This window comes from Nannobrachium achirus (assembly GCF_963921795.1).
Source record: "Nannobrachium achirus genome assembly, chromosome: 4".
NCBI lineage: Eukaryota > Metazoa > Chordata > Actinopteri > Myctophiformes > Myctophidae > Nannobrachium > Nannobrachium achirus.
This window is the reverse complement of record NC_137813.1, coordinates 29,576,645-29,603,735: the sequence shown is the minus strand read 5'-3', so window position 1 is coordinate 29,603,735 and position 27,091 is coordinate 29,576,645. Positions and strand designations below refer to the sequence as shown.

The following is a 27,091-nucleotide window of genomic DNA, read 5'->3' as shown; positions in this document are numbered from 1 at the left end:
GGGGTGTAGGGGCTGATCAGGTTTTGGAGGTATGGAAGAGCCATACCTTTGGCTGCTTTGAAGGTCAGCATCAGTGTTTTGTATTCAGTGCCCACTCCTACTGTCCAAACAAAAAAACAGAAATAAAAAGTATATGTGGTGATTAATAATATTCAATTGATATAAGCATGATATTAACTTAATCCCTGACAGAATATTTGGTCCATGTTTATGAGGGCCATGCCACCATGTTGCTGTTGGAGGAATGACATAAAACAAAAAGAGAGAGATGGTAAATTGAATGCCTCTTCCTCTGTGACAAAATGTGCAATGGCAAAGTGTTCAAATTACTGTAGAAAACAGGAAACCTCAAGAGGGGAATAATGTTACAATCTCTCTTTTGTTGTCTGTCCTCCTTGTCTTAACACAGTGCCTAACCCTCCCTCCTAAATTAGACTTGAACTCACAGGCATTGTGCATTCACGTGTCAACTATGGTTGCAGCCGCTCTCTCTCTCTTTTCCACTGCTCTAGTGAAAATATCAGCGCTTCAGCTTTTTACTTCTCACATGGACAGCAAAGTGAAGTGACAATTTCTTATTTTTGATTAATGACTTCACCTTCATCGGTCAAACGTTTGACCCTTGTCCACAGTAACGGCCCTGCTGTGACCATGTATCCTATTAAATGTGACATTGCAAAATCAAATAATACACTTCCATGAGAGGAATGTTCTTTATTTCAGCAGCACAAGTTGGCAAGGAAGCACAGCTGTGCCTTTACCAAATCTTATCTTGTACTATGGCTAGTGGAATAAATACTTCTGCTTAACTTGCTTTGAAGAAGGCAAGGTAGTTAAATACATGTTTTGTTGCATTGTGATGCACTTAACTGCTTCCTTTATATTACATTTTTTAGTTATAATCAGTTCTCTTCTTTAAGTTCTTGCATTGCAACTTTGTATAAAAGTTTGGTTTGTGATATTTCCTTTCTAACTATTTTATCCTGGACCTGGCTTTGAAATGACCCTATTTCCCTCACAAAGTAAACATCCTCAGTGTTACAGTAACTATAACCAAGTAGACTGATATGGGTCCATTTGGTAACATTTGTGTACTCTCAGAGTTAAACGAACACTCACAATTTTATTGTGCACCTCTTACACACCATCCCAGGATGCGTTTGGTGTGTTCTCTGTGCCTCTTGCTGGGTGTGTTGCAGCTGGGCAGTGCTCTGCTGCTGGGAGCCTTCAACATCAAGTCATTTGGAGACAAGAAGTCCTCCAATGGCACCCTCATGGATATCATCTCCACGGTATGAAACACTACATGCTTTCACACTTTTTTAGCCACTTTTTCTCTGGGCAAACGCATTTATCAAAATAGTTGAACTGATACAATTGACCTGGGTTCTGTGTATGTCAATTAGATAAACGTATTCCCATGTTTAGTGGCGGACAAAGTAGCCTACTCAACACCACAGTCAAACTGCTCTGCCAAAAATGTACCTTTGAAGTATTCAAAAGTATGCAAAAGTAAAGTAACCTGCAGTAAACATTCAGTAAACATATTAAACCTTTGAAAATACAAAATCTCAAATATTGACTTGAGATCTGGTTCTGGTTTGTCTGGTTTGTCAGACTCATTGAGCTGGTCAGACTAGCACAGGAGACTCTCTTTTCCTGGTGTTTCGCCCAGGTGGACAGGGTATTGAGGTCAGGTTTTGGCATAATTTCTGTGAGGATTATAGCCTTTTGTGTGAATGAAAGAGGGAAGGCATCAATGGATTGCCCTGGATGACGTATTTCTGATTTTACATCAATCCCAGTTGAGAGCGGGTAGTGTGATTGGTTTTCACCTGAGACAGCATGTGACCTATTGGATGTTAGGAAAGGGAAAAAAAGTACTTCACAGCCTTCCTAAAAATGTAGTGGATTAAAAAATAAAATATTTGTCTTAAGTATCCAAAACAAGCATACAGAATACTCAAAAATGTTTTTGGAATCTTAACTGGTCGATTATGTCTCACCTTCAATAATACCAATTGGTATTATATATTATATTGTTGTTATCGTTGATTAGTAACCTTTGCGACAAGGTATAACTTCGTACAATATTGGAATGAGCGACACAGGTAAACGTGTGTGGGTTGCAAACCCCCCAAACATTGCCAAAATCCCCCAATCGTATTCGTTCAAGTTTTGAGCGACTTGCAGCTGGCAATACCAATTGGTATTTTTGAACGGTAGAAATCAACTGAATTTAAGTTTCAGAACCTTTTAGTTTAGTTTACTTAATGTCCACCACAGTTACTTACTTAACTCCTTAGCCATATGACATAGTCTACTCTGTATAAGCATCTAAACTACAATAACAGTGTACACTTATATTTATTAATTTAGTACAGTTAACACATTTGTTATTACAGGCAAAAGCTCAACAAATGGTATAATCAATCAAATATTTTTTCACCTTTGTAGATTGTCCATCGCTATGATGTCATTCTCATCCAGGAGGTCAGAGACGGTGACCTGTCTGCAACCAACAAACTGATGGAGCACGTCAACAAGTGAGACCATCACTGTATTTCAGTGATTGGGTGCCTAGACGCTGTCAGTTAGCCTATACTAAAAATAACACATCATATTGTTATACATACTGTAGGTCAGAGGAGTGCTTAATTGTCCTATGTAACACAAGCAAGCAAGAACTATACTTTCAAGTATACTACACTATATCTGTACACACATGTACAGTATCATGCATGTGAGTTTCTGCATCCGTGTTTGTGTATTTATTCTCTCTCCAGAGGTTCTCCAGAGTTCAGGTACCGTCATATCGTCAGTGAGCCACTGGGTCGCAGCACCTACAAGGAACGATACCTCTTCCTCTACAGGTACTCTCTCTCACTCACACACACACACACACACACACACACACACACACACACACACACACACACACACACACACACACACACACACACACACACACACACACACACACACACACACACACAGCACACACACACACACACACGGATCACTCTGCAAGTACACACTTTTGAGTGAGTATGAAGGATTCATTTGTGCCTCTTCTCCATTGTTTATAGAGAGCAGACGGTGTCTGTAGCTAAGAACTACACGTATGATGATGGCTGTGAACCCTGTGGAACTGATACCTTCATGAGAGAGCCTTTCGTTGTCATGTTCTCCTCCAGATATTCTGGTAAGCTGCCCGAGGTGTGTGTGTGTGTGTGTGTGTGTGTGTGTGTGTGTGTGTGTGTGTGTGTGTGTGTGTGTGTGTGTGTGTGTGTGTGTGTGTGTGTGGGTGCGTGTGTGCGTGTGTGTGTGCGTGCGTGCGTGCGTGCGTGCGCGTGTGTGTGCTCCTCCAATGCCCTTATGACGTTATCTCACATTCATTACCCACTCCACTCTCTCCTCCTCCATCCCTCTCCTGTATATCCCTGTCTCTCCTCCTGCCCCCCCCCCCCCCCCCTAGCTGTGAGGAACTTTGTGTTGATCCCCCAGCACACCTCTCCAGATTCGGCTGTAGAGGAGACGGATGCTCTGTATGATGTGGTGGTTGATGTCCGTGCTCGCTGGAAGACCAATGTAATGCACGCACACACGCACGCACGCACCTTCGTGATACAGTACATTACAGTTCCATGTCCACCTTTATATGTATGCCCCATCTCTCTCGCTTATATACTGTATGAAACAGGACATACTGCTACTGGGTGACTTCAACACAGGCTGCAGCTATGTGAACGGGGCAGACTGGAATAAGATCCGCCTCTTCACGGACAAGAGTTTCCTTTGGCTGATCACTAACGAGGCTGACACTACTGTGTCACACACCAACTGTGCCTATGACAGGTAGACAGGAACGCACAAACACACACACACACACACACACACACACACGCACACACACACACACACACACACACACACACACACACACACACACACACACACACACACACACACACACACACACTTGTTTTTGCTACATCGTGGGACAATCAGACAACAGCGTCCCTCCTGGGGACCCCCCTTTCTAGACATGCTACAGCTCTGAAAAAAATCAGGCATGACCAGAAAAAAATCAGGAACAAGATTCTGACTTTAAATTATCAAAATTCAATACTTTTTCTCCCAGATCTGACTGGGTCGTCCCACGTGGGGACGTCAGATACAACCATCTTCGTGGGGACACCATAACACACTTTCAGATATGTCTTCCTGGGGACACCATAACACACTTTCAGATGTCTTCCTGGGGACACCATAACACACTTTCAGATGTCTTCCTGGGGACACCATAACACACTTTCAGATATGTCTTCCTGGGGACACCATAACACACTTTCAGATATGTCTTCCTGGGGACACCTTAACACACTTTCAGATATGTCTTCCTGGGGACACCATAACACACTTTCAGATTAATGTCTTCCTGAGGACACCAGGGAGGTCAGGGAGCTGCGTTTTAGAGTTTGGAGATCATGTCACGAAGTTGGGCCACTGACAGAGAAAGCTGTCTTGCCCAGCTCTGTCTGAGTATGAGGAAGCTTGAGTCTAATAATTGATCATGGTCACTATTGGTTCAACCCCCATAAACAAGTACCAGATTATCCAGATCAGTTATTCACCCTGACAGACTGCAGAGATAGACTGTGTTGGTCTTGGGACCGCCACAAAGCATGATGAAGGTCAGATCAAATCACTAACTTAGTCATGTGCCGCTGTATTAAAATGGCAACTTACTGACTCGTCGAGCAACACTGGACTGGACTGGACAAAAAGGTTTGTCCATTTCAGAATGAACTACCAGTAGAAAACTTGCTCAGTAAAGCACAGACCAGACAGAGAGTGAAGTTGTCAGTTTGCTTGTATCAAACAATCATTCATTCATGATTCATTATGGTACAGTACCCACAGACAAGTTAATGAGTTATACTTAGTAATGATTCAAGGTAGATATTTCTGCCATCAGGTTGAGGTTGAGACACTCAGCTACACTAGGAACATGCCTACAGGAAGAAATACAAAAAATGTGGGAAGACAGCACAAAAGACTTGTGTACTGTTGCGATAGAAGGCTAGAGAATGGATTACAACCACCCTATGGACTGCAAGCATTGTACACTGATAAAAATTTTAAATTGGTCCAATTGATTATCTTTCGGCAACCTGTTGCGAGTCGGTTTTCGAGTTGACTCAATTTTGAAGTTCAAAACATTGACAGAATGAAACACTCTTCGTTGACTTATTCGTTGACAGAACGAAAAACTCTTTGCTGGCTTAAAGTTCAGCCAATTGCAATTAAATTTTTTACATTGAGTGAACGACATACTCTGTTGACTTATATTCAGCCAATTGAAACAAATTATTTATCGTCACTTGTGTAATATGTTCATTCAACTAGGACTGGTTATTTAGCCATTAAAACTATTTATTTTACATTAAGAAATAATTGAGACAATTTATATAAATTTACATTTATTTATATAAAATTATAAACATTTATATTTTTTGCATTTTCTGCATGTGCCAGTAACAATGTTCAATATCTTCACAATAATTAAACTAGGTAAACCATAAATTCAGTGCAGGTGTTTCTCAAGTCTCTGTGGTTCTCAAACATTTTCATTTGAGGATCCCAAATTAAAATTAAGCCATTACAAACTTACTTGTACAAAAATATAATCAACAAAGGCAGCAATAAATTGCACTGTAATTAACCTCAAAACAGCATGAATGCGTCAAACAAATAATAAGTACACCTTTGATTTCATGGTTTGGTTCCATGGCCTTGCCCCTTATGCAGAAACAGACATTTTAAAATGAACATCACTTTAAAATGTGTTTTGAAATGGTCAAATAAATCAAATGCCTTTGAAGTTTAGGCATTGGGGGTAAGGCAATATGCAACCTATAAAGCTCTCAGTATCTGAGACTCCAAACAGCACATCCATTACAAAAAATAAATAAAACAAGAGAAAATCCAAAAATAGCAGCTACAATCTCACTACGCGCAGCCTGTGACATGTTGTGAGCTTGTAGACTTTCTATTTTCTGGGAAGACATTTAGTTTAAACCTAAACAGGATGTCTAGAACTTTAAGTGTATAAGTATCATTGTATCTGTCCACTAAAACCATGTCCAGTTCTTCATATTTTTGGTTTACAGGTACCACCATTTATTTTTCAAAATTTACAAAAATATTGAGCTTTTATTTTAAGTAATCAAATTCCAACTGTATGTAGACCGGCACAGACGAGTGATGATACTCTAAGGACTGCAGTTTTTTGCTTTGGGAAGATGATCCAAATGTTATGACCGCTCAGGTAAATCAACGCCAAACAAACCTAGACCTGAGACATTCAGTCATTCAGTTCAATGTCGATGTCTGAGATTCATTTTCAAAACATCAGGTCCAAAACATTGTCTCCTCCAATACTGAGAAAATGTGGTTCTCAGTGTCTGAACGCGTGCTGAAGATTTTCCAGCATCCAGATCAGGGCCGGCTGAAGGATGAAATGACTAAGGGGGCTTTTGAAAATTGTGAGGGGGCAAGTTAACCCCCCCCCCCCCCCCCCCCCCCGCCCCCCCGCCCGCCCGGTGCGCATGAGTCGGGCTCATGCCAGCTACCATCAGCATCATGCCAGTCATTCATATGAACAACTCCTCTGCTGTGTACCCACTAAACTATACCAAACTGTCTGTAATCCATGCCTGGTGTTTCACTGTTTACTGAACATTATAGTTAATTTGGTTAACAACACAATAGCTGATATAAATAATAAAACGGAGTGCCATTAAATAGCATTTAAGTGTACAATCTGCCAACTGTGAGTAATGTATTCAATCAATCAATCAATCAATCAGCTATATAATATGCAATGTGTTCACTTTCTCTCACTGAGAGAGTTGCAACATTTATTTTCTGTGAGGGAAACAAGTGAACACTGAACAGGTCTATGAAAACAAGCCCAAAAGACCCTTTAGCTCTATTACATCAGCTAGTTTCAGAATTAATCTTGAAAGCAATGCCAAATAAGCAACTACACAGGAAAACAAAATCAAAGTCTCTTATAATAAGCAAACCTGGCAACAAGACAGGAAAACAAGACCAAAGTCGCTTATAATAAAAAACATATATATATCTATCTTTTTTTTTTCTTCTAAAGATATACTGTACCGGTAGGTCTACCAGAGATCGTGCTAGTATTTTAAACTGCTGGTCAGCGTGACCTGGCACGATTACAATCTACCAGACATCTAATAAAAAGACCTTTCATAGATATCTGTATGCATTAATGACAACCAGGTCCGTATAAAAGCAGCCTTACACAACCATTGAACTTGGATTGAACTGTCTGAACATAATGCATATAGGCTATACTCAAATGTTAGGACCAACTTGCACAAATACTGTATATTAATTACTGTACCCACATTACCATTTGCGCATTGGCGTGACATGTTAAGGTAATACATTAGGATAGGTACTCACAAGTTATATTGTGGATACAAGCAGTGGATGCTGTCCCAGCGTCTGGTTTAATAGGACAGGAGAGCCTTTTGGGGAAGTTGACATAATTGCTCCTCATATATATATTCCATTCAAGGTAACGTTTAACGTGTCCAGCTGTCCACCGTGTTTCATCTGACTGGATGCGACAGACCAGTGTTGCGTCCATGTTTGTTGTTGTCATCTTAAAATGAGCGTGCATTGTTGTTAATTAGTGGTTGAACAACTTGCCAACTTTACTCACAAGTGCCCTCTCGTTTGAAAGGGTCTGTGATGTATTCTAACTAATAACAACTTGTTTTGACAGTCCATCCATTTATAGTACATATACTGTACAAATAAACCGCGCGCCTGGGTGCACCGAACGCTGTGCAGCGTCACACAGTGTGATAGAGGGGGGTTCCATTGAGGGGGGCTTCCGATGGACGGTCAATTGCATTGACCATCATTTGGACTGAGATTTACCGGCAGTCGGAGTCCCCCCTGGCCACAGGAACTAGGCAGCACCAGCGCGTTAGCGAAAGGGGGCTCCAATGTGAGAGGGGGTTTCTGATGGACGCATTGACCGTCATTTAGAATATAAACTGAGGGGGCCTAACTTGCAACTCGGGGGGCAAAGCCCCCTGAGGCCCCCCCATGGAGCCGGGCCCGATCCAGATACAGGAACAGCTTTGCACAGTCTCAAAGAAGTACTTCCAACCTGGAGGATATTCTGTGGAGAGCATTATGGACAAACACAGCGAAGGCACTTCGAACATCTGGATGGCCGGCGACGACCACTTCATCCTCCAGCTTTCAGCAGAGTCTGGGCCTCCTTGAAACGCCACGATCTCCAGGATACCCATACGGACGCCACTGGTGTGCCTGTCCACATAGTCTCTCTCTAGATTGGAGCACATAAAAAAATTAACATTAAGAAATATCCCCTAATGACAATGAGAGATGTGTTTTTCTTGATGCCTGAAATGTTGATTTACCTTGATCATTTTCGCAAACTGCAGACGTGTGAGCGCCACCGTCTGTGCCTGGCTCGAACTGTGGTCTACATAAAAAGAACACAAGTTAAAGATTAGGAACATAGGACATGTATGTCAGCGAGCATGCTTTACTTGTGCCACAACAAATTTCCATTGAGATTTCCAAAACTTTATATTAGTGGCATGTTATATGGTCTACCTGCACAGCCTTTGTGATCCGATCTACCTTTTGGGCACCCCTGCACTATACTGTATACCGATATCTGATATTTTGAGTCCAGCCTTACTAGGTTAGCACCTTTACTATAAGTTTCAGGGGCAGCGTAATGCATCCGTGTGTGTCCGTGGCATGGGTTAGCGCAGTGCTTCTCAAAGTGGATTTCAGGGACTCTAGGGTAGGGGTCTTCAACCTTTTCAGTCCAAGTTCCCCTGAGAGAGAGATGAAGCAGGGACCCCCAGATTCCATATAGTTTCATCGTTTGACAGCACAATCATCAGTGTATTTTGGATTCATGTCAATTTGTGTTATCAGATATTTAACCACTTGAACCGTCAATACTTAATAAACTTGACCTTTCACGCTGTATTTAGTGTGCTCCTTTTCCCCTCTACACCAAACCTCTTTGCCGAAAATAGCCGATCTACAAGCTTGTAGGTCTGCTATTTTTGGCTAAAGTTCTCTGAATATGAACATTAGAGTTCAAGTGGTTACTAGGTTCTAGAGAGACCCTGGAATTTCTTTATGGGAGTCTAAATTGACCCTTACATGTCTGTAACTTTGACAGTGTACAAATATGTGTACGCTGTCAAAGTTAAGGGGAGACCTTCAAATTTCAAAGTTTAGAGTACCACTGTGTTCGTGCGTGCATGTGTGTGCGAGACATCACACCTGGGTTGGGCACGGTGAGGAGCACGGTGGTCCTCCTCCACCACCTCCGTCAGCTGGAGGCTGATGTCCAGCGTGTCCGTGCAGTTCACCCTGCCCCGCTGGGTGTAGTCCTCGCCCACCAGGCCCCCGTCCACCACCCGGCACAGCCCTGGCTGCTGTCATCTCCGCCACCGCCGCCTCCCCAGGGCCAGCCGAGGTCTAGCTTCTCCATGGTGACCTGGTAGACGGTGCCGTTGTGCTCGTGGTTACAACTGATGGTCGCTCGGCCTGGCCACCAGCTCTGTGTCGGCCTCGATCAGCTCCGACGCCGGGGTTTCTGCGGTGTCAACCGCTGGTGCCTCGTCCGTACACACAGATGAGGAGAAAGAGGGAGATAACAAGATGCATTAAAATCTTAAAGGTTTTGAGTTGGAATTCAGAGTTGGATCAAAGATCTAGAACAAAGTTAGGGCTGGCCATCTTCCTGATTGTGGAGACGTGTGGTTGATCACAGACTACTTCCTTTTGTCTGAGGGAGAAGGTAGAAGGAAATATTGTACATTCTACTCCAATACATTTGTGAGACAGCTTTAATTATTTGACAATGGCCAAGTTAACATGCTGCATACTAATTGATGCTTTAGTATTAACCTCACAATGTCATAATATATAAATATTAACATAGCTTATACATACCGTCTAAGAGTCCTCGCAGTGACCAGAGAAACAGGTATTCCAAGGCAGATAGATTACTACGGTGGGAGAATCTGGCATGACCTATTAGAGTAAAAAGAATGACAATAGCACACATCGCTGAATTAATGACATTTTCATTACATCCCATCACTAAACAGCAGTGGAGGAAATATTGTACTTTCTACTCAGCTACAACAGTTAACATGCAGCTTTAGTTAGCTGCAAATTGCAACTCTAGATTGTTTTAATATCTTGAATCTAGTTGCAACATACTATTGGCAGCCCATGAATCCAAACAGAATAGTGGCTTCCTGCATTATGTGCAATTAGAAACATGCAGTGCATGTGGTATGCAGGACCATTGATTTCCCACTTCAAACTCCCAACACTTCAGAAAAAAAGAAGAAGAAAATCACCTGCATGGAATTTCTTGACAGAAATTAACTCATAACATCTCTACAAAGGATTTTACCAAACAAACACTGTAGATAGAGAATAATTCAATGATAATTCAAGCTTTCTATAGCCTATTGCTGAAATGTTGGTGAGTTTAATGTTGTTTATTACAATCAGACTTTTCTGTTTGGATGTATGGGCTGTTCAATGGTTGATGTTGCAACAGTCTAAACAGCTAGAGCAGCTTTCATGTCAAGACCCCCAAATTAGCCCACGGACCCCCATTTGAAAAGATGCCATGATTTTCATGGCTCTAGCAGTGCTTCTCAGCCATTTTGATTTCAAGGACCCCCAGTTTAAATTGCACTAGGCTACGGACCCCCATTTAATGGAATTTCTATACCAGACCCCAACATGTATTGTAAAATCAACATTTATTTAACTCAGTGTACAAAATGGAACTCATAAGGGTCCATTTGGTTCCATTTCTACCCTCTCAGAGGTAAATAAGGGTCCATCTCTACACTCAGTTACATACGATAGCTTTAAGGGTCCATTTGGTTACATTTGTACACAGTTACATACCCATAAGGGTCCATTTGATTACATTTGTATGCTTTGAGTTACAGACCCAAGTAGTAAAACAGCCGATCTACAAGCTCACAACGCGGCACCGAGTGCCGCGCTGCGAGCTTGTAGATCTGCTATTTTTGAAAAATCGTGAAAATTAGAATTTTGACCCGATTCTATAAGTGTCTTTTGAAACCTTCTAAGGTTTTTTGAAAAACCTGTGTTTCTATGTCAGCCATCGTCAAAGAAAAGGTCCTTTTCACTTCACCTGGAGCTCAGTTAAGCCCGTATCATAGTCGGGTCCGCGGTGGAAGGCTTTACACCGCGGTGTAGTCTTTTCAAGTCTTTTTGAGTCATGAAACTACAACGTTACATCATTCCTCACGGTGGAGAGCTTTACACCGTGAGTCCCAACACATCTCTCTGTTTTTACTATCAGACAGACAGGCTCTACACCCTGTTCACTGATTGGTCAATCTAGACTAGTCAGTCACGGTGAATAGGACTCCACCGTGGCGTACTATGATGGCCTGCACTTATTTTCTGACTTGAGGTGGAAAGCTTTCCACCTCAAATTTGCGGTGGATAGCTCTCCACCGTACACTCTGATACAGGCTTTAGTCGGTTCTTGAGAGACTACCATGTCAGTGGTTCTCTAACCTTTTCATGTCAAGGACCCCCAAACTGATATTTATTTGGCCACGGACCCCCGTCTCAAAATATGTAGTTCCAGGGACCACCCAGAGGCAAATTTTGAGTTACAAACGTTTGCTTTGAAAATACATATATTCAAAGATTAGCACACATTTTCACGACTTTTCCAAAAATAGCAGATCTACAAGCTTGCAGCGCGGCACCGAGTGCCGCGCTGTGAGCTTGTATATCTGCTATTTTTCACTGGTTAAAGCATTCAATAACTCTAGGCCTGAATGGGTTAAACAGGGGTCTTCAAAGTTTTCAGGCCAGGGACCCCTTCGCTCTGAGAGAGATGAAGCAAGCTCACAAGAACTATATAAAAGAGAAAAGATCAATTATGTTTAGATCAAATAGGCTAGCAAAAATAATAGATCTACAACCACATAACACATTGTACAAATGGAACCAAATGAACCCTAAGTCTCATGATGAGAGGTTAAATGTACTCAGAGTAGGGGAGACATTGGAATTCTAAAGTTTGTGAAACACTGCCTTAACAGAGCCCAACACAGCGTGAAGATACCAGGTTTGATTTACCAGTAGGCATTCTCTCTGTCTGTCTGTCTGTCTGTCTGTCTGTCTGTCTGTCTGTCTGTCTGTCTGTCTGTCTGTCTGTCTGTCTGTCTGTCTGTCTGTCTGTCTGCTTGGTTCCATGTGTACAATACACTGTCAGAGTTAAGGAGTCAAGGACCTTCAAATTTGACAGCTTGAGAAACACTAATCTATAATAACCTTTGGCACATGTCATGTACCACTGGTGCTACTTGGGCCCCCCCTAGTGGTTTATTTATTGATTAATTGAAGAATCTATTGGAAGGAAAAGGAAGTTTCATGACAATACTGTTCACTGGTACAAGGTCAAGAGAACCACTGCACTAGACCGTTTCAGAAAGGCCTATCTTGTTTTATTAATCCTTATCTTTTTCAACAACCTGGTATTAAAAGAGCATAAAGAAATATCTTGTGTATGTCCTCCTTATTAGGATTATAAAGATCTGTGCTAATATGTCTGCATATGAAACTAAGTGTCAAATTATGTGACAACAATGCATCTCAGGCTTTTTTATGGAGTACATTCAAAGATTTGCACACATTTTCACGACTTTTCCAAAAATAGCAGATCTACAAGCTTGCAGCGCGGCACTCGAGTCGGTACTGTGCCAGTATGACAAACATACTTATTACCACTACCATTTCTAAACGTACTACTTATTGACCCATTTAGGCCTGAACACATTATGACGCTAATATTTTATGCTTTAAATATTAAAAAATAGCAGATATACAAGCTCACAGCGCGGCACCGAGTGCCGCGCTGCGAGCTTGTAGATCTGCTATTTTTGAAAAATCGTGAAAATTAGAATTTTGACCCGATTCTATAAGTGTCTTTTGAAACCTAAGGTTTTTTGAAAAACCTATGTTTCTATGTCAGCAATCTGGCCAGTCATTGTCAAAGAAAAGGTCCTTTTCACTTCACTGGAGCTCAGTTAGTCTGTTCTTGAGAGACACTACTATGTCAGTGGTTCTCATAATACCCCCAAAATGATATTTATTTGACCACGGACCCCCATCTCAAAATATCTAGTTCCAGGGACCACCCAGAAGCAATATTTGAGTTACAAATGTTCGCTTTGAAAATAAATATATTCAAAGATTTGCACACATTTTCACGACTTTTTCAAAAATAGCAGATCTACAAGCTCACAGCGCTGCACTCGGTGCCACGCTGTGAGCTTGTATATCTGCTATTTTTCTTCTGCTATTATATTTAAAGCATAAAATATTGCGTCATATTGTGTTCAGGCCTAAATGGGTTAACTGAAAACCAATGTCAATTATATCAGCAATCTGTCAATTGCATAGTAATCATGTATTAAAGCTATTCAAAATGGATAGAATCTTGATTTATTTTTTAACATAAATGTAAAAAATTAAAATACATTTTTAATCTTTTTTTTTTTTTTTTTTTTTTTTTCACGGACCCCCTGCAGTACCTCCGCGGACCCCCTAGGGATCGCGGACCCCCTGTTGAAGACCCCTGGCCTAACTATCAAACACTATCAATCATCCTAGCCTTGACACCAGACTCCATTTATTCAACCCCAAATTCATGCTAATTACAAAGCTGGCAGGACAAGTCACCCCACGAAGTAGCAAAAACAAACACACACACACAACATTGCAAAACACACCACAGCCCAGTTTTAGTGTGAGTTCTCCACACATCCAGCTGCTTACTGCCCATCCCCGTCTCAGCTAATCAACGAAATCAGATTCAGCTGGTGTCAATGAGCGAGTGCGCTGCGCTGCACTGCACTCGCCAGTGCAGTGGCGTCAGTTCAGCAAAAGCTAAGGTATGGCAACATGACTGTCTTTTACGTGAAGGCACGCATGCAACACACCAGTCATGTTGCCAAACTATTAGCTACATGCACGATGGATTTATTTTAAGAAGTACATTTTATTATTTCCCCCTGTAATCAAGGTATGGTACCATACCCATGTGTGCCTCTGTAGCCTACTGCTCTGTGCCTCAATGATCGCATGATGTCGCATCCATCAGCTATGCTCTCTGTCTTGCAGTGTTGCAGATAGTCAGGACATTCTTTCCGACTTTATATTATATATAGATTAACATCACTGTGTTACAAACAAATATACCAAATCGTTTGAAAGATTACCTTATGCTGTGTAGACTCTTCTCCTGCCTTCCTCCATGAGACTACTTCCTTGTTGTGGAAATGCACTGCTGAATGCTGCGCGTAGATTGGCTAAAGTGGCACGTGATAGGCAGCACGCCATATGATTGGCTATAGGAGTGTGAAAGCAGCGCTAACACACTGATCTGCAGTTGCATTGGTTTGGTCAATGGGGGGAGGTAGAGGGAGATTCAGTAAACACTCCTTAAACACTCTTTTCATGTTTTTCTATCTTTGTGGGGACTTTTCTAAAAAACCGTGTGGAGCTCAACAGGCATGTCAGCAATGCTTACTCTCGATTTAAACGATAAACGGTGTGGGGACGCGGTTTTGGGTCCCCACACCGTTTTGGGTCCCCTGTAGGTGACTGTGTTGTCAGATGCCTGTCCCCACGAAGTAGCAAAAACAAACGCAAGCACACGCACACGCACACATACACCACACACACACACACACACACACACACACACACACACACACACACACACACACACACACACACACACACACACACACACACACACACACACACACACACACACACACACTTGTTTTTGCTACATCGTGGGACAATCAGACAACAGCGTCCCTCCTGGGGACCCCCCTTTCTAGACATGCTACAGCTCTGAAAAAAATCAGGCATGACCAGAAAAAAATCAGGAACAAGTTTCTGACTTTAAATTATCAAAATTCAATACTTTTTCTCCCAGATCTGACTGGGTCGTCCCACGTGGGGACGTCAGATACAACCATCTTCGTGGGGACACCATAACACACTTTCAGATATGTCTTCCTGGGGACACCATAACACACTTTCAGATGTCTTCCTGGGGACACCATAACACACTTTCAGATGTCTTCCTGGGGACACCATAACACACTTTCAGATATGTCTTCCTGGGGACACCATAACACACTTTCAGATTAATGTCTTCCTGAGGACACCAGGGAGGTCAGGGAGCTGCGTTTTAGAGTTTGGAGATCATGTCACGAAGTTGGGCCACTGACAGAGAAAGCTGTCTTGCCCAGCTCTGTCTGAGTATGAGGAAGCTTGAGTCTAATAATTGATCATGGTCACTATTGGTTCAACCCCCATAAACAAGTACCAGAGTATCCAGATCAGTTATTCACCCTGACAGACTGCAGAGATAGACTGTGTTGGTCTTGGGACCGCCACAAAGCATGATGAAGGTCAGATCAAATCACTAACTTAGTCATGTGCCGCTGTATTAAAATGGCAACTTACTGACTCGTCGAGCAACACTGGACTGGACTGGACAAAAAGGTTTGTCCATTTCAGAATGAACTACCAGTAGAAAACTTGCTCAGTAAAGCACAGACCAGACAGAGAGTGAAGTTGTCAGTTTGCTTGTATCAAACAATCATTCATTCATGATTCATTATGGTACAGTACCCACAGACAAGTTAATGAGTTATACTTAGTAATGATTCAAGGTAGATATTTCTGCCATCAGGTTGAGGTTGAGACACTCAGCTACACTAGGAACATGCCTACAGGAAGAAATACAAAAAATGTGGGAAGACAGCACAAAAGACTTGTGTACTGTTGCGATAGAAGGCTAGAGAATGGATTACAACCACCCTATGGACTGCAAGCATTGTACACTGATAAACATTTTAAATTGGTCCAATTGATTATCTTTCGGCAACCTGTTGCGAGTCGGTTTTCGAGTTGACTCAATTTTGAAGTTCAAAACATTGACAGAATGAAACACTCTTCGTTGACTTATTCGTTGACAGAACGAAAAACTCTTTGCTGGCTTAAAGTTCAGCCAATTGCAATTTAATTTTTTTACATTGAGTGAACGACATACTCTGTTGACTTATATTCAGCCAATTGAAACAAATTATTTATCGTCACTTGTGTAATATGTTCATTCAACTAGGACTGGTTATTTAGCCATTAAAACTATTTATTTTACATTAAGAAATAATTGAGACAATTTATATAAATTTACATTTATTTATATAAAATTATAAACATTTATATTTTTTGCATTTTCTGCATGTGCCAGTAACAATGTTCAATATCTTCACAATAATTAAACTAGGTAAACCATAAATTCAGTGCAGGTGTTTCTCAAGTCTCTGTGGTTCTCAAACATTTTCATTTGAGGATCCCAAATTAAAATTAAGCCATTACAAACTTACTTGTACAAAAATATAATCAACAAAGGCAGCAATAAATTGCACTGTAATTAACCTCAAAACAGCATGAATGCGTCAAACAAATAATAAGTACACCTTTGATTTCATGGTTTGGTTCCATGGCCTTGCCCCTTATGCAGAAACAGACATTTTAAAATGAACATCACTTTAAAATGTGTTTTGAAATGGTCAAATAAATCAAATGCCTTTGAAGTTTAGGCATTGGGGGTAAGGCAATATGCAACCTATAAAGCTCTCAGTATCTGAGACTCCAAACAGCACATCCATTACAAAAAATAAATAAAACAAGAGAAAATCCAAAAATAGCAGCTACAATCTCACTACGCGCAGCCTGTGACATGTTGTGAGCTTGTAGACTTTCTATTTTCTGGGAAGACATTTAGTTTAAACCTAAACAGGATGTCTAGAACTTTAAGTGTATAAGTATCATTGTATCTGTCCACTAAAACCATGTCCAGTTCTTCATATTTTTGGTTTACAGGTACCACCATTTATTTTTCAAAATTTACAAAAATATTGAGCTTTTATTTTAAGTAATCAAATTCCAACTGTATGTAGACCGGCACAGACGAGTGATGATACTCTAAGGACTGCAGTTTTTTGCTTTGGGAAGATGATCCAAATGTTATGACCGCTCAGGTAAATCAACGCCAAACAAACCTAGACCTGAGACATTCAGTCATTCAGTTCAATGTCGATGTCTGAGATTCATTTTCAAAACATCAGGTCCAAAACATTGTCTCCTCCAATACTGAGAAAATTTGGTTCTCAGTGTCTGAACGCGTGCTGAAGATTTTCCAGCATCCAGATCAGGGCCGGCTGAAGGATGAAATGACTAAGGGGGCTTTTGAAAATTGTGAGGGGGCAAGTTAACCCCCCCCCCCCCCGCCCCCCCGCCCCCCCGCCCGCCCGCCCGCCCGGTGCGCATGAGTCGGGCTCATGCCAGCTACCATCAGCATCATGCCAGTCATTCATATGAACAACTCCTCTGCTGTGTACCCACTAAACTATACCAAACTGTCTGTAATCCATGCCTGGTGTTTCACTGTTTACTGAACATTATAGTTAATTTGGTTAACAACACAATAGCTGATATAAATAATAAAACGGAGTGCCATTAAATAGCATTTAAGTGTACAATCTGCCAACTGTGAGTAATGTATTCAATCAATCAATCAATCAGCTATATAATATGCAATGTGTTCACTTTCTCTCACTGAGAGAGTTGCAACATTTATTTTCTGTGAGGGAAACAAGTGAACACTGAACAGGTCTATGAAAACAAGCCCAAAAGACCCTTTAGCTCTATTACATCAGCTAGTTTCAGAATTAATCTTGAAAGCAATGCCAAATAAGCAACTACACAGGAAAACAAAATCAAAGTCTCTTATAATAAGCAAACCTGGCAACAAGACAGGAAAACAAGACCAAAGTCGCTTATAATAAAAAACATATATATATCTATCTTTTTTTTTTTTTCTAAAGATATACTGTACCGGTAGGTCTACCAGAGATCGTGCTAGTATTTTAAACTGCTGGTCAGCGTGACCTGGCACGATTACAATCTACCAGACATCTAATAAAAAGACCTTTCATAGATATCTGTATGCATTAATGACAACCAGGTCCGTATAAAAGCAGCCTTACACAACCATAAGCATTATGTTTTGGATTGAACTGTCTGAACATAATGCATATAGGCTATACTCAAATGTTAGGACCAACTTGCACAAATACTGTATATTAATTACTGTACCCACATTACCATTTGCGCATTGGCGTGACATGTTAAGGTAATACATTAGGATAGGTACTCACAAGTTATATTGTGGATACAAGCAGTGGATGCTGTCCCAGCGTCTGGTTTAATAGGACAGGAGAGCCTTTTGGGGAAGTTGACATAATTGCTCCTCATATATATATTCCATTCAAGGTAACGTTTAACGTGTCCAGCTGTCCACCGTGTTTCATCTGACTGGATGCGACAGACCAGTGTTGCGTCCATGTTTGTTGTTGTCATCTTAAAATGAGCGTGCATTGTTGTTAATTAGTGGTTGAACAACTTGCCAACTTTACTCACAAGTGCCCTCTCGTTTGAAAGGGTCTGTGATGTATTCTAACTAATAACAACTTGTTTTGACAGTCCATCCATTTATAGTACATATACTGTACAAATAAACCGCGCGCCTGGGTGCACCGAACGCTGTGCAGCGTCACACAGTGTGATAGAGGGGGGTTCCATTGAGGGGGGCTTCCGATGGACGGTCAATTGCATTGACCATCATTTGGACTGAGATTTACCGGCAGTCGGAGTCCCCCCTGGCCACAGGAACTAGGCAGCACCAGCGCGTTAGCGAAAGGGGGCTCCAATGTGAGAGGGGGTTTCTGATGGACGCATTGACCGTCATTTAGAATATAAACTGAGGGGGCCTAACTTGCAACTCGGGGGGCAAAGCCCCCTGAGGCCCCCCCATGGAGCCGGGCCCGATCCAGATACAGGAACAGCTTTGCACAGTCTCAAAGAAGTACTTCCAACCTGGAGGATATTCTGTGGAGAGCATTATGGACAAACACAGCGAAGGCACTTCGAACATCTGGATGGCCGGCGACGACCACTTCATCCTCCAGCTTTCAGCAGAGTCTGGGCCTCCTTGAAACGCCACGATCTCCAGGATACCCATACGGACGCCACTGGTGTGCCTGTCCACATAGTCTCTCTCTAGATTGGAGCACATAAAAAAATGAACATTAAGAAATATCCCCTAATGACAATGAGAGATGTGTTTTTCTTGATGCCTGAAATGTTGATTTACCTTGATCATTTTCGCAAACTGCAGACGTGTGAGCGCCACCGTCTGTGCCTGGCTCGAACTGTGGTCTACATAAAAAGAACACAAGTTAAAGATTAGGAACATAGGACATGTATGTCAGCGAGCATGCTTTACTTGTGCCACAACAAATTTCCATTGAGATTTCCAAAACTTTATATTAGTGGCATGTTATATGGTCTACCTGCACAGCCTTTGTGATCCGATCTACCTTTTGGGCACCCCTGCACTATACTGTATACCGATATCTGATATTTTGAGTCCAGCCTTACTAGGTTAGCACCTTTACTATAAGTTTCAGGGGCAGCGTAATGCATCCGTGTGTGTCCGTGGCATGGGTTAGCGCAGTGCTTCTCAAAGTGGATTTCAGGGACTCTAGGGTAGGGGTCTTCAACCTTTTCAGTCCAAGTTCCCCTGAGAGAGAGATGAAGCAGGGACCCCCAGATTCCATATAGTTTCATCGTTTGACAGCACAATCATCAGTGTATTTTGGATTCATGTCAATTTGTGTTATCAGATATTTAACCACTTGAACCGTCAATACTTAATAAACTTGACCTTTCACGCTGTATTTAGTGTGCTCCTTTTCCCCTCTACACCAAACCTCTTTGCCGAAAATAGCCGATCTACAAGCTTGTAGGTCTGCTATTTTTGGCTAAAGTTCTCTGAATATGAACATTAGAGTTCAAGTGGTTACTAGGTTCTAGAGAGACCCTGGAATTTCTTTATGGGAGTCTAAATTGACCCTGGCTTACATGTCTGTAACTTTGACAGTGTACAAATATGTGTACGCTGTCAAAGTTAAGGGGAGACCTTCAAATTTCAAAGTTTAGAGTACCACTGTGTTCGTGCGTGCATGTGTGTGCGAGACATCACACCTGGGTTGGGCACGGTGAGGAGCACGGTGGTCCTCCTCCACCACCTCCGTCAGCTGGAGGCTGATGTCCAGCGTGTCCGTGCAGTTCACCCTGCCCCGCTGGGTGTAGTCCTCGCCCACCAGGCCCCCGTCCACCACCCGGCACAGCCCTGGCTGCTGTCATCTCCGCCACCGCCGCCTCCCCAGGGCCAGCCGAGGTCTAGCTTCTCCATGGTGACCTGGTAGACGGTGCCGTTGTGCTCGTGGTTACAACTGATGGTCGCTCGGCCTGGCCACCAGCTCTGTGTCGGCCTCGATCAGCTCCGACGCCGGGGTTTCTGCGGTGTCAACCGCTGGTGCCTCGTCCGTACACACAGATGAGGAGAAAGAGGGAGATAACAAGATGCATTAAAATCTTAAAGGTTTTGAGTTGGAATTCAGAGTTGGATCAAAGATCTAGAACAAAGTTAGGGCTGGCCATCTTCCTGATTGTGGAGACGTGTGGTTGATCACAGACTACTTCCTTTTGTCTGAGGGAGAAGGTAGAAGGAAATATTGTACATTCTACTCCAATACATTTGTGAGACAGCTTTAATTATTTGACAATGGCCAAGTTAACATGCTGCATACTAATTGATGCTTTAGTATTAACCTCACAATGTCATAATATATAAATATTAACATAGCTTATACATACCGTCTAAGAGTCCTCGCAGTGACCAGAGAAACAGGTATTCCAAGGCAGATAGATTACTACGGTGGGAGAATCTGGCATGACCTATTAGAGTAAAAAGAATGACAATAGCACACATCGCTGAATTAATGACATTTTCATTACATCCCATCACTAAACAGCAGTGGAGGAAATATTGTACTTTCTACTCAGCTACAACAGTTAACATGCAGCTTTAGTTAGCTGCAAATTGCAACTCTAGATTGTTTTAATATCTTGAATCTAGTTGCAACATACTATTGGCAGCCCATGAATCCAAACAGAATAGTGGCTTCCTGCATTATGTGCAATTAGAAACATGCAGTGCATGTGGTATGCAGGACCATTGATTTCCCACTTCAAACTCCCAACACTTCAGAAAAAAAGAAGAAGAAAATCACCTGCATGGAATTTCTTGACAGAAATTAACTCATAACATCTCTACAAAGGATTTTACCAAACAAACACTGTAGATAGAGAATAATTCAATGATAATTCAAGCTTTCTATAGCCTATTGCTGAAATGTTGGTGAGTTTAATGTTGTTTATTACAATCAGACTTTTCTGTTTGGATGTATGGGCTGTTCAATGGTTGATGTTGCAACAGTCTAAACAGCTAGAGCAGCTTTCATGTCAAGACCCCCAAATTAGCCCACGGACCCCCATTTGAAAAGATGCCATGATTTTCATGGCTCTAGCAGTGCTTCTCAGCCATTTTGATTTCAAGGACCCCCAGTTTAAATTGCACTAGGCTACGGACCCCCATTTAATGGAATTTCTATACCAGACCCCAACATGTATTGTAAAATCAACATTTATTTAACTCAGTGTACAAAATGGAACTCATAAGGGTCCATTTGGTTCCATTTCTACCCTCTCAGAGGTAAATAAGGGTCCATCTCTACACTCAGTTACATACGATAGCTTTAAGGGTCCATTTGGTTACATTTGTACACAGTTACATACCCATAAGGGTCCATTTGATTACATTTGTATGCTTTGAGTTACAGACCCAAGTAGTGAAAACAGCCGATCTACAAGCTCACAACGCGGCACCGAGTGCCGCGCTGCGAGCTTGTAGATCTGCTATTTTTGAAAAATCGTGAAAATTAGAATTTTGACCCGATTCTATAAGTGTCTTTTGAAACCTTCTAAGGTTTTTTGAAAAACCTGTGTTTCTATGTCAGCCATCGTCAAAGAAAAGGTCCTTTTCACTTCACCTGGAGCTCAGTTAAGCCCGTATCATAGTCGGGTCCGCGGTGGAAGGCTTTACACCGCGGTGTAGTCTTTTCAAGTCTTTTTGAGTCATGAAACTACAACGTTACATCATTCCTCACGGTGGAGAGCTTTACACCGTGAGTCCCAACACATCTCTCTGTTTTTACTATCAGACAGACAGGCTCTACACCCCGTTCACTGATTGGTCAATCTAGACTAGTCAGTCACGGTGAATAGGACTCCACCGTGGCGTACTATGATGGCCTGCACTTATTTTCTGACTTGAGGTGGAAAGCTTTCCACCTCAAATTTGCGGTGGATAGCTCTCCACCGTACACTCTGATACAGGCTTTAGTCGGTTCTTGAGAGACTACCATGTCAGTGGTTCTCTAACCTTTTCATGTCAAGGACCCCCAAACTGATATTTATTTGGCCACGGACCCCCGTCTCAAAATATGTAGTTCCAGGGACCACCCAGAGGCAAATTTTGAGTTACAAACGTTTGCTTTGAAAATACATATATTCAAAGATTAGCACACATTTTCACGACTTTTCCAAAAATAGCAGATCTACAAGCTTGCAGCGCGGCACCGAGTGCCGCGCTGTGAGCTTGTATATCTGCTATTTTTCACTGGTTAAAGCATTCAATAACTCTAGGCCTGAATGGGTTAAACAGGGGTCTTCAAAGTTTTCAGGCCAGGGACCCCTTCGCTCTGAGAGAGATGAAGCAAGCTCACAAGAACTATATAAAAGAGAAAAGATCAATTATGTTTAGATCAAATAGGCTAGCAAAAATAATAGATCTACAACCACATAACACATTGTACAAATGGAACCAAATGAACCCTAAGTCTCATGATGAGAGGTTAAATGTACTCAGAGTAGGGGAGACATTGGAATTCTAAAGTTTGTGAAACACTGCCTTAACAGAGCCCAACACAGCGTGAAGATACCAGGTTTGATTTACCAGTAGGCATTCTCTCTGTCTGTCTGTCTGTCTGTCTGTCTGTCTGTCTGTCTGTCTGTCTGTCTGTCTGTCTGCTTGGTTCCATGTGTACAATACACTGTCAGAGTTAAGGAGTCAAGGACCTTCAAATTTGACAGCTTGAGAAACACTAATCTATAATAACCTTTGGCACATGTCATGTACCACTGGTGCTACTTGGGCCCCCCCTAGTGGTTTATTTATTGATTAATTGAAGAATCTATTGGAAGGAAAAGGAAGTTTCATGACAATACTGTTCACTGGTACAAGGTCAAGAGAACCACTGCACTAGACCGTTTCAGAAAGGCCTATCTTGTTTTATTAATCCTTATCTTTTTCAACAACCTGGTATTAAAAGAGCATAAAGAAATATCTTGTGTATATCCTCCTTATTAGGATTATAAAGATCTGTGCTAATATGTCTGCATATGAAACTAAGTGTCAAATTATGTGACAACAATGCATCTCAGGCTTTTTTATGGAGTACATTCAAAGATTTGCACACATTTTCACGACTTTTCCAAAAATAGCAGATCTACAAGCTCACAGCGTGGCACCGAGTGCCGCGCTGCGAGCTTGTAGATCTGCTATTTTTGAAAAATCGTGAAAATTAGAATTTTGACCCGATTCTATAAGTGTCTTTTGAAACCTTCTAAGGTTTTTTGAAAAACCTATGTTTCTATGTCAGCAATCTGGCCAGTCATTGTCAAAGAAAAGGTCCTTTTCACTTCACTGGAGCTCAGTTAGTCTGTTCTTGAGAGACTACTATGTCAGTGGTTCTCATAATACCCCCAAAATGATATTTATTTGACCACGGACCCCCATCTCAAAATATCTAGTTCCAGGGACCACCCAGAAGCAATATTTGAGTTACAAATGTTCGCTTTGAAAATAAATATATTCAAAGATTTGCACACATTTTCACGACTTTTTCAAAAATAGCAGATCTACAAGCTCACAGCGCTGCACTCGGTGCCACGCTGTGAGCTTGTATATCTGCTATTTTTCTTCTGCTATTATATTTAAAGCATAAAATATTGCGTCATATTGTGTTCAGGCCTAAATGGGTTAACTGAAAACCAATGTCAATTATATCAGCAATCTGTCAATTGCATAGTAATCATGTATTAAAGCTATTCAAAATGGATAGAATCTTGATTTATTTTTTAACATAAATGTAAAAAATTAAAATACATTTTTAATCTTTTTTTTTTTTTTTTTTTTTTTTCACGGACCCCCTGCAGTACCTCCGCGGACCCCCTAGGGATCGCGGACCCCCTGTTGAAGACCCCTGGCCTAACTATCAAACACTATCAATCATCCTAGCCTTGACACCAGACTCCATTTATTCAACCCCAAATTCATGCTAATTACAAAGCTGGCAGGACAAGTCACCCCACGAAGTAGCAAAAACAAACACACACACACAACATTGCAAAACACACCACAGCCCAGTTTTAGTGTGAGTTCTCCACACATCCAGCTGCTTACTGCCCATCCCCGTCTCAGCTAATCAACGAAATCAGATTCAGCTGGTGTCAATGAGCGAGTGCGCTGCGCTGCACTGCACTCGCCAGTGCAGTGGCGTCAGTTCAGCAAAAGCTAAGGTATGGCAACATGTCTGGTCTTTTACGTGAAGGCACGCATGCAACACACCAGTCATGTTGCCAAACTATTAGCTACATGCACGATGGATTTATTTTAAGAAGTACATTTTATTATTTCCCCCTGTAATCAAGGTATGGTACCATACCCATGTGTGCCTCTGTAGCCTACTGCTCTGTGCCTCAATGATCGCATGATGTCGCATCCATCAGCTATGCTCTCTGTCTTGCAGTGTTGCAGATAGACAGGACATTCTTTCCGACTTTATATTATATATAGATTAACATCACTGTGTTACAAACAAATATACCAAATCGTTTGAAAGATTACCTTATGCTGTGTAGACTCTTCTCCTGCCTTCCTCCATGAGACTACTTCCTTGTTGTGGAAATGCACTGCTGAATGCTGCGCGTAGATTGGCTAAAGTGGCACGTGATAGGCAGCACGCCATATGATTGGCTATAGGAGTGTGAAAGCAGCGCTAACACACTGATCTGCAGTTGCATTGGTTTGGTCAATGGGGGGAGGTAGAGGGAGATTCATAAACACTCCTTAAACACTCTTTTCATGTTTTTCTATCTTTGTGGGGACTTTTCTAAAAAACCGTGTGGAGCTCAACAGGCATGTCAGCAATGCTTACTCTCGATTTAAACGATAAACGGTGTGGGGACCCGCTTTTGGGTCCCCACACCGTTTTGGGTCCCCTGTAGGTGACTGTGTTGTCAGATGCCTGTCCCCACGAAGTAGCAAAAACAAACACACACACAAGCACACGCACACGCACACATACACCCACACACCCACACACACACACACACACACACACACACACACACACACACACACACACACACACACACACTAAAGGGAATAAACACAGTTACCCTCTCACACATGTGTAGATTGCGTACATACATAGATACATTTCGTACAGAAACACACAGTCCTCATTTCCTGTCCTCTCTGTGTTTGTAAGGATTGTGGCAACCACCGACATGCTGGTGAAAGGAGTTGTGCCTGGCAGCGCTCAAGTCTATGACTTCATGCAAGATCTGCATCTCAGCCACAGTCTGGTAACTGCATCTGGATCTGAAAAACTGTTAATAAATGTACCGTCACATTTCCCAACAGGTTCTCCTGATCAAGACCTGATGGGAGTAACCAGCGCACTGAATATAGGCTATTAGTTTCTGTCATACATAGGCTGATGTTAAATGTTGATACGTTTTTACAGTATATGATTCATTTAGTTGAGGACATTCAGACGCTCGGTCGCTCGGGTAGCGCAGTGCCCGCCACCATAGAGGGTGTGGGTTCCAATCCATTGTGATGCATCTGGCTTTGTCGTATGGTTCACATTACGTGACGAGAAGATATGAGTTGCAACAGATATAAAAAACAGACACCAAATGAATGCAGTATTATATGAAGTACACAATAAAACATGATGTTCTACAATGTAGAATAGTGTGCTTCAACAGTATCTGATAAAGCAGTGGCCAACTGGTTATGATATCTAATATGCTTATGTAGATGAGAGTGAATCAGTAGATAAAGCACGTCAAGCCTAAAATATATCATAACAGTTCTGCTCTTTTATCCTAATCACAACAAGGAGACATTCGTTGCTACGAGACATTCAGCAAGCATAATGGTGATAGTGAAATGTGATATAAAATGAATTAGAAACAATTGTCCCCAGGAAAAAGAAATTGTTGTACTCAAGAAAATGTATATATAGAAAGGACTAGAAAGGAATAGAGTATGATATGAACACTGAGAGTATGAACTTACACAATAAAACATGATGTTGTACAATATAGAAACAAAGGTATAAAGTATATTTTGTTCAAAATAATTCTATTCAGTTAAACAAAGTATATCTAAAACTAGACCAGGTCAACCTGGTTGTGCCAGACCCCCTGTCTGTCATCATCATTTATGACATCATGCCTTTTGTAGGCATGTCATCATCATGTCATCATCATATATACCCTTTATATAGAAACCCCGGACAGACATTTGCTTATGTAGGCCTACCCATTTCATGGGTCTGGCAAATACCAATGTCCAAAAAAAAACTGCAGAAAGACATGGTATTATATTAAGTTGTATAAAGTTGTCATTCTCTTTTTTACAGGCATTGGCTGTCAGTGACCATTATCCTGTGGAAGTGGAGCTGATTGGCTAAGCCCCTGCAACCCAATCATCACAATCTTTGAATTTGAATTGCTTGTGTTCTCTTCAGTGGGGAAACACTCAATGACCATGATG

At 41.7% G+C, this 27,091-nt stretch overlaps 1 protein-coding gene and 2 long non-coding RNA genes across 3 annotated transcripts; 1 reads left to right on the top strand and 2 right to left on the bottom strand.

The window, feature by feature from the left end:
• Positions 1-1,154: 1,154 nt before the first annotated feature.
• On the top strand, positions 1,155-27,016 carry LOC308282578 (deoxyribonuclease-1-like; the record flags this gene model as incomplete). The annotated part of the gene is made up of 8 exons (XM_080722968.1): positions 1,155-1,292; positions 2,458-2,546; positions 2,787-2,873; positions 3,090-3,205; positions 3,479-3,591; positions 3,704-3,858; positions 25,794-25,890; positions 26,958-27,016. The coding sequence occupies 8 exons, from the start codon at positions 1,155-1,157 to the stop codon at positions 27,006-27,008; spliced, it is 846 nt and encodes a 281-aa protein (XP_080579094.1). The 3' UTR covers positions 27,009-27,016.
• On the bottom strand, positions 7,393-10,011 carry LOC308282580. Its single transcript, XR_013961901.1, has 3 exons — positions 9,388-10,011; positions 8,499-8,563; positions 7,393-8,404 (listed from the first exon to the last, which is right to left on the bottom strand). It is a non-coding gene; the product is annotated as an uncharacterized lncRNA (long non-coding RNA).
• On the bottom strand, positions 17,536-20,943 carry LOC308282579. Its single transcript, XR_013961900.1, has 3 exons — positions 20,320-20,943; positions 19,427-19,491; positions 17,536-19,332 (listed from the first exon to the last, which is right to left on the bottom strand). It is a non-coding gene; the product is annotated as an uncharacterized lncRNA (long non-coding RNA).
• Positions 27,017-27,091: the final 75 nt, after the last annotated feature.